At 47.0% G+C, this 8,143-nt stretch overlaps 1 protein-coding gene across 3 annotated transcripts in view; it reads left to right on the top strand.

Annotated features, from left to right (window-relative positions):
• The window catches only part of PACS1 (phosphofurin acidic cluster sorting protein 1), a 72,336-nt gene extending 67,033 nt beyond the window's left edge, over window positions 1–5,303 (top strand). For all 3 annotated transcript variants that reach the window (XM_053368065.1, XM_053368063.1, XM_053368064.1), the window contains exon 24: window positions 324–5,303. In XM_053368065.1, the coding sequence (XP_053224040.1) occupies window positions 324–436 (113 nt within the window). In that variant the 3' untranslated portion in view covers window positions 437–5,303. The remainder of the gene's footprint in view (window positions 1–323) is intronic.
• Window positions 5,304–8,143: the final 2,840 nt, after the last annotated feature.

Raw genomic sequence — 8,143 nt, forward strand, 5'->3', positions numbered from 1 at the left:
CTGATAAACTAGAAGGGATTTCATTATATTATTTCTTTATAATAATTTATAGTGGGGTAGGGAATTGGCTCTAGCCAGAGAGCCAGATCCAGAAGTGACCAACTCTTCATTTCTCAGCACAGCTGTTCTGTTGGGGAACAGAACAGAGTTCAGTGGATTTAAGAGGTCCCAGATTCAATAACTGGAACCAAGCAGTAGGGGATGGGAAAGGTCCCTGCCCCTAACATCCTGGAAAGCCACTGCTAGACAGTTTTTCCTGAGTTCAATGTACCAATGAAGAATACTTGGTATATGTTCATAGGAATCGTCTCTCTTCTCTCTAGTTTCCATTGATGGTGTGGAGTGGAGTGACATCAAGTTTTTCCAGCTAGCTGCCCAGTGGCCAACCCATGTGAAACACTTCCCCGTCGGACTCTTTGGCTCAAAACCGGCCTGATGATGACAACACGGTGGTCCCTCCTGTGTCCTCATCACTCTGCTGCAATGCGGCATCACCTCTGTCCAAACCATCAGCCAAATCAGAGCTGTCCTGTGGTAACTTCACCCATGTTGCATTACTGTGTGTTGATCTGGTCTCGCCAGGGAGGGACCAGCCTCTGGTGCCAAGAGAGATGCTACATTTTTGTCTCCAGCCAAGGAGCCGCCCGCCAATTGCTTTCTCATATTTTTCTGCCACATCGTGTCGTGGGTGTCCAGCCTCCATCTGTGCTGAGTGCATTGCATTTTGGGAACGAATCCCAAAATATTTGGATTCTACTGGTTTCCCATCACTCCTGGCGCACACTCCTTCTCTGAGCTGGCATGCCTGTGTCTTCCTGAAGAATGTGTTTGAGAACTTGTGGTCCACAAAACTTCGCCTTTAACAATATTGTTCTTTTTTACATTTTAGCTTTTGCTGAGCCAACCGAGAGCTTTACTGAGCACCCACTCTCAAAGTTCTCCTTTTCAACCTCAGCCTTTCCAAAAGCACAAAGCTTGCAAAGCCCACATTGGCTATTGTGTTAGCAACCAAACTCAACCCCATCTGGTTCTTGCCATTAGTAGGCAAGGCCCTTTCTCCTGCCGCCAACCCATCCTGTGTCACGTTGCTAGGTCAAACATGCCAGGTTGGTGGAAGGAGCCTCAGCAATCTTGCACGGTTGCCACTCCTTGCAAAGATGAGGAGCAGAAAAGTCAGTTGTAGGGAGCTAGAAGCAGACATTTTTCTTGAACAGGCATACCCACTGCTCTCCCATGGCTGTGTCCCTTCACTCTTTCATGTTTGTACTGCTCTTTTCTTACACCCCTCATCTCACCTTCAAAGTGTTTTTTAAAAGAGCTTAGGTCACCTAAGATACATTTCCATTTCTTTGTAAGACTCCACTTGCTAGTGTGGCATCACTGTGCAGTGAGGGGTGGGGAAGGTTGTCCACCATACTGAAGAGTTGGATAACTTCATTAGAAGGCCTGTCCTGAAACTCACCCTGTTCATCTGTGTTTGGCAACAGCTCTGAGAGGTGTGTACTCCCAGCCACATGCCACAGTCAAGAGGAGAGGCTACACCTTGTTCCTCTGCCCTCTTTCTGGCTCCTGAGCCTGCCTTGTGGTGTGATGCATCTCAGCACAAGGAGATACTTTGGGGGGACCTGCTCAGCCATCTGTGCGGTCTACTTGTCACAGCCATTTATAAGGCATGGTTGGGATCCCAGCAGCATTCCTTCCTTTTTGGCATTTCAGTTTTGGGGTTTTTATTTGAAGTGGCCCCATGTTGCAGAGCCTCTGGGAACTCTATGTGCCATACCAGAAGTAGCAGACTTTGCCAAGCATTCCTCTTCTGGGCGCTCGCCTTGGCAGGCAAGAGATCAGCCTTTGCCCTGAGACTTGAAGGGAGCAAGTTGAATAGCTGCAGGGGTTGGATGCATGGCTGAGACCAGAGGTTCCTTGACAGTGATGCAAAATAGCTTTACCAACTGCAACATAGTGATGCTTAAGGAAGACTGGAGAAAAGGCTACTTTTGTGTAGTAAGCCTGCACTTCAGAGGGCAGTTTTTGTGTGCTTGATACGCACTTCTGTCCCTCAAAGACCTTCCCTCCTTCCTTCTCCAAGCACTGGCACTCTTGTTTGGTTTTTTGGTTTTTTGCTAAGGTAGTAAAACATGAAAACAAACAGGGGCCCCTGAAGCTGGTATTGCAGGGGACAAATGGGAGCCACCTTGCCTCCTCTCCTAGAGCGCTTTGTCAGCAGCTCTGAGATGCTTCCAGGGAGCTGTGCTGCTTTTTATCTGTTCCTGACCAGCAATAAATCAAACCACCCCTACTGTGGGGTTTGGCAACACATCATCAGCCCACTTTATTGGCTGTTCGAAACTGCTTTGGGGCCATCATAATGCTTAAGCACTTAACTGCTCGTAGCATACAGTGTGGCTTTGTCAAACAGTGGCGCGTACAATCCACATTCAGTCTTTTAGATGGTTTTTAGATTTTTGAATCCACATATATTTCCAGAGGCCCCAAAATTCAGCTTAAAGTAACTGTGTGTGTAAGCAGAGTGAAATTTTGTCTAGCTGGAAGTGGTGGTTCTGGTTTCTAGGCTATTACAGCGGAAGGGGAATGTGGAGGTGGCAGGGAGAGAGCTGGCTTTATAAATAACTCTTGAGCAATCTGCTCTGCTTCCCAGATTGAGAGAGGAAGACCCAGGCAAGCTCTTTGCCTTCAGGAAGTTTCTCCCCAAGGCCAGTTCTTTTAGGCTTGCCCTTGAGCCACTGCAGTTGTTTCTTGAGAGAGAGAGCCCAAGAAGAATGACTATAAGTACAAGCAGCTTCGTTCACCTCATGCCCCTGGGTGGGGTGACCCCTCCGAGGCTTAACTGGCAGTGAGCCCCTGGATCGGATTGCATCCCCCTCGTTGTGGATTCTCGGTGGCAGATAAAAAAACCTGTACACTTTTTTCCGTTTCCTTCTCTTGGCTCCTGCTGCTGTGGCTATGTTACAAATGTGGCTTTTGTACTACTCTGCCCCAAGCAATGCTCTCAGAGCCACAAAGTGAACTTGATCTTGTGCGTCTGTCCTAAACACTGCAGCCCCCTGCCTCAAGGAGGAGATGTCACAGATATCTTGGCATGCTACATATTTCCTTTTGAGTTAGATCTCTCTTTGTGTCCTCCCCACTCATTGAATACTGAATAAACTCCTTGGCTCAAATGTGAGAAAGGAGGTTCATAGCGGTATGTCACTTACCCCATGGGCTTTGGGGGCAAGTACTGCTTCCTCTGCATGAAAGGGAGCAGGGTGCCACCCAGAACACGGGGTATTTAAATAAGCACAACTCTGAACATTTTCTTCCTACTTGCTTTGTAGAAATGTTTCCTGTCTCATTTTCATATTCATTTGCCTTCCTCCATAAGCAAATGTCACTTCCAGTCCAGTTGCTTCAGGTCAAGGGTCTGAAAGAGCCTGCAGAAGGCAACCCATTTCCAAGTTGGGAGAAGCAAGGGAGCAGTTTGGCTCCAAGTAGTCAATGTCCAGGATTCTTTGACACTTTGCCATGGAAACATCCACCCTAATGGGCCTCCATTTTAAGATCCCTTTTTTTAGGTTCGGCCTGTGAAACTTACGACCTTCCCTAAACTGAGTGGGGTCCACCAGCAGCACATGGTAGCACACCAGGAGCTCAGTAAGCTTGCTATTATTGTTCAAAACTTAAAAAATGGAGAGGTTGTTGAGCACCTGGCAGGCTACAGTCAGTGGTGGTGGTGGGCGGCAGCAGGGTAACAAGCTGTGCATGTCAAGAACAGGGTGGAACTTACGAGTGGATGGGATTCATTCAGCAGCCAATCAACTCTGCCTTCACCATGGTTTAATTTTCATGACCTCCTCTTGGTTGCCTTTGGCCAATCAGAAATGGATGTGGGAGAAGGGCAAGTAGTGACAGAAGTCTGTGTCTGTAGCTGCATCCTGGGCTTCTGTAGAAGTGCACACTAGTGCCCCCACCCACTCCACAAGTCAGATTGGTGCAGTATTGACACCGTATGTGCCCATCTGTCAGTCAAACCAACGCAGGACCGCCTCACACATGTTGCATTTTTCTTTGTGGCCTGGCTGTTCAGATTCATGTTTTGCAAAGGCGCGCACACACTCTTGCTCTCACGGCTGTGGTCTGGGACAGAGAGGGCTTGTTAAGCTTGGGCTTGTTAGAATTTGTGAAACCGCTTGCAGGACTAGGGGCAGACAGCTGGCTTGGTTTCCCTCCCTCCTTTTTCCTTTTATGGTCTCCGGTGTTTAACCTTCCTGCACCCATAATGCACAAGGGAGTGGAAGGGAAGTTCATTCCAAGAAGCAGCTGTCCAGATAGCTCTGGAAACTACAAGTCCTGCAGCTGCTTGCTTTGGAATGGGTGTGCATGCAGCATCCTCCCAGTGCAAAATGTTGGCACTGTAGGAAGGATCCTGACACACTATCCAGTCCCTTGGCTTACCATCTCCCCTTCTTAAGTGGGTGGCCCTTTCTCTTCCCTGAGGAATGCAGGTTCAGGAGGCTAAGCTGAATGGATGTGCCTCCGAGGATGGATGGGCAGGAGTCGCTCCCACATTAAGCACTTTGTCCTTTGTGCCTAGCGAAAGGTGAAAGTCACAGACTCCTAACATGGAAGGAAAATCACCCCGCCTCAGGGACATGCAGATGGGCTAGCAACTCCAAGAACCACACACATCATATTCATTCCCTGAGCATCATTTCACTTGGTTCCTCCTTACCCCAGTACCCACCTACCACTCCTGAGCCAGCCCCCACGAAAGAGCCTACCAAAGAGTACACTCTTCCCCAGGGAATGACACTCCCAGGAAAGAGCCGCGGTGGGGAGGCACTCTGCTCCAGGGAGCTCTCCAAGGTCTCTGTTCATTGCTTCCGTACAGCCTTGCCTCAGGCCTAATTTCTCATGTCTCGACTGTTACAGTAAGTGTGTCCATCTGAGGACCATTGTGTTTCCTGTTTTTGCTGTGTGGATTTTGCACATTCTGGAACTTTTGTCTATAAATTCAGATTATCTGGATTTTTGTGTCTGTTATGTATCCCAGCCACTGTACATAAATATGAGTTTTGTATATAATCTCATTTTATTCTCCTTTCTTTTTGTAAGTGTGTTGATTCTCTTGGTTTGTACTGCAGGCTCCAAACGATCCACATTAAGAATCTCTGCTTGTTTAAATTTTGGAGCCTTGTTGGTATTTGATGCATTCTATCCTTGGCGGGTGGGGTCTGTTGTCTCCCCACTCCCACTCACTATTTTTGGAGTTTTTCATTAAATAAATTGTGTTTTTTAAAATAATACTTTAAAATCTCAAGCTTGATCACTTTATGCTTTAGTTCCTCCTCAAAGCTCCTTGGATATGGTCCACATGAGAAAAGCTAAGGGGCAATACGAGAGAACCAGCCACTAAGACTTCACTTTTCCAAAATCTAAAAGCAGAGAACTGGGGCAGGAGGCCTTATAGTTGGAATGGAGAAACTGCATTTCAACTTGCTATGTTTTGCTTTTCTTTGCTTTAAGGAAATGCACAAAGAATGTGAATACTTTGCAACTGGCACAACAGTCCTCTGGGGGAAAACAAAAGCTTATAAATCACAGAAGCAAAAATATTCCAACACTTTGGCCATGGGTAACAGCAGTGTGGAATTTAAAGCTCTCCTATACCTTATACCAGGGGATGTGGGTGGCGCTGTGGGTTAAACCACAGAGCCTAGGACTTGCCAATCAGAAGGTCAGCAGTTCAAATCCCTGCGACGGGGTGAGCTCCCGTTGCTTGGTCCCTGCTCCTGCCAACCTAGCAGTTCAAAAGCACGTCAAAGTACAAGTACATAAATAGGTACTGCTCCGGCGGGAAGGTAAACGGCGTTTCTGTGCGCTGCTCTGGTTCGCCAGAAGCGGCTTAGTCATGCTGGCCACATGACCCGGAAGCTGTAAACTGGCTCCTTCTGCCAGTAAAATGAGATGAGCACTGCAACCCCAGAGTCGGTCACGACTGGACCTAATGGTCAGGGGTCCCTTTACCTTATACCAGAGCTTCCCAACCTTTTTGAGTCCACTGCTCCCTTGACAAACTACATTTTTCTGCAGCACCCCTGTGGGGCTTAGGAGCTCAATTATGTCACCCTAGCCTGTAGAGCTGGCAGTCTCTCACCCTTTTTCAAATACCCTCCCTTGTGGAGTGTTCCCTCAGCCTCCCCTCCTTTCCCCTCTCCTTGGGAGTCCTCTGGGCAGTTACAGCTCCTGCCCCTGGTCTCTGAGCTTTCCCCCAACCACACCCCAAAGGGAGGTGCCTCCTCCCACTGTCCCACAAGGGTCTGGGTAGCACCCCCTGGCCAGCCCCAGAGGCACCATTTGTCTGTGGAGCTTGTAGCCAGGGCTGCTGCACCAAACAGCTGTGCAAGCCTTTGGGAGGCAGAGATGCAAGAGGGCATCAGAGGAGGGAGGGAAGGAAGAAGGGACAGAGGCCAGTGTTGCCTGAAGCACCCCTGACCCCTGAATGATTCAAGACACCCTAGGGTGCCATGGCACTCTGGTTGAAAACCACTGCTTTATACAACAGGTGTTTGCCTGCACTGGTGCCAGTCTAGAAAGAATTGGGAACCCACACGGGAGGCAAGGTCCCCCTTTGCTGTAGAACCTCAGCCCAGATGAGCAGAGCTCATGGTTGTATGCTTCCGCAGGACACAAATGTTCCTTCAGCTGCTTTTCAACTACTTTTCATGACACGTCAGTCAAAAACTATCCTTATCTTTAATATGGTCAGAAAGCCATAAACATGGCCATAAAGCAATCTAGATAAATACATAAAATATATGCAATATTAAACCACGTTGCTAGGTCCATTATCTAAATGAATTTTATATTGTTTTTATTGCTGGGTTGTTTGCCATTCTGTGCTCCTTTGGAAGAAGTGTTAGGATATAAACTTAGCAGCAGCAGTAAGGCATGTTATAAAACTCACGTTGGGTTAGCTAACAAGGCACACAAATAAAACTACTGTAGGAAAGAGTGTACAGTGCTAGATAATTCCTTTAGCAACATACACATACGTTATCCTGACACTCCGCCTCACACCCATGAAAGAATGGGATTGCTTTTTTTAAAATTGCAGGTGCCCTGTGGGGTTTCTGGAATAATTATTTCAGTACAAAGACTTAAAACACCTGTCTACTAAAATATCTTTTCAGATTTTAAGAAAGTTTTCTAATCAAGTAACAAACTGGTCCTGCTGTGTAGGTATTAGGAGCTTCCTTTGAAGAGAAAATTTCTTTAAACTTCCCACATAATATAAGCATAGGAGGAGAGCAACTTGCAGTATAATCCCACAAACATTTATGCAAGCGGCAAACCTCCCAGAGTTCAATGAAACTGATTCTCTCGTTAGTGTGTTTGGAATTATTGTCTTTGGTATCTCTAAAAAGAGAAATTCCATCTTGGGGGGCTGCCACTAAGCAAATAAAAAGAGATGATGGTAGCAACAGCAGTAGGCAGCTAAAAAAAATGGAGGAAAAGCACGAAGTTCTTACCTACTTTAAGTGTAGCCCAAACCTATGCAGGCTCACCCACAAACATACTAAATATTGCCACCACAATCCCTTCTCCCCATTCTCTCTCCCCTCCTTCTTCCCCCACCTTATTCTGTATAATGTCTCACATCAAATGTAAAAAAGACTTTACGGTTTGGGAAAAGAAAAAAAAGACTGCACCTTGTTTGTGAACCAAGAAGATATTCAATTTATTTATTTTTAAGTAAACCTGGCTCTGCACAGTGGAACTTACTCCCAGTTCTAGTATGTGTTGTATGGTTGCTATACTCATTCAGCTATACATTGAGGGAGTGAAGACAGGGGGAAACTGGTACATGGAAGCTAGTGTGGTGTCGTGGTTAAAGCACTGGGCTAGGACCAGGGGGTGCCCAGGTTTAAAACCCCACTAACCCTTCATGAAATTCATTGCGTGACCTTGGGCCAACCATTTCTCAGCATACGTGGCCACATTCACACTATACGTGTAAAGCACTATGATGCCACTTTAAGCAGCCATGGGTTCCCTCAAACATTTCTGGGAGCTGTAGTTTAAGGGTGCTGAAAGTTGTTAGGAGACCCCTATTCCCCTCCCAGAACGACACTTTTCAGAGTGG

This window comes from Podarcis raffonei, chromosome 16 (assembly GCF_027172205.1).
Source record: "Podarcis raffonei isolate rPodRaf1 chromosome 16, rPodRaf1.pri, whole genome shotgun sequence".
Taxonomy (NCBI): domain Eukaryota; kingdom Metazoa; phylum Chordata; class Lepidosauria; order Squamata; family Lacertidae; genus Podarcis; species Podarcis raffonei.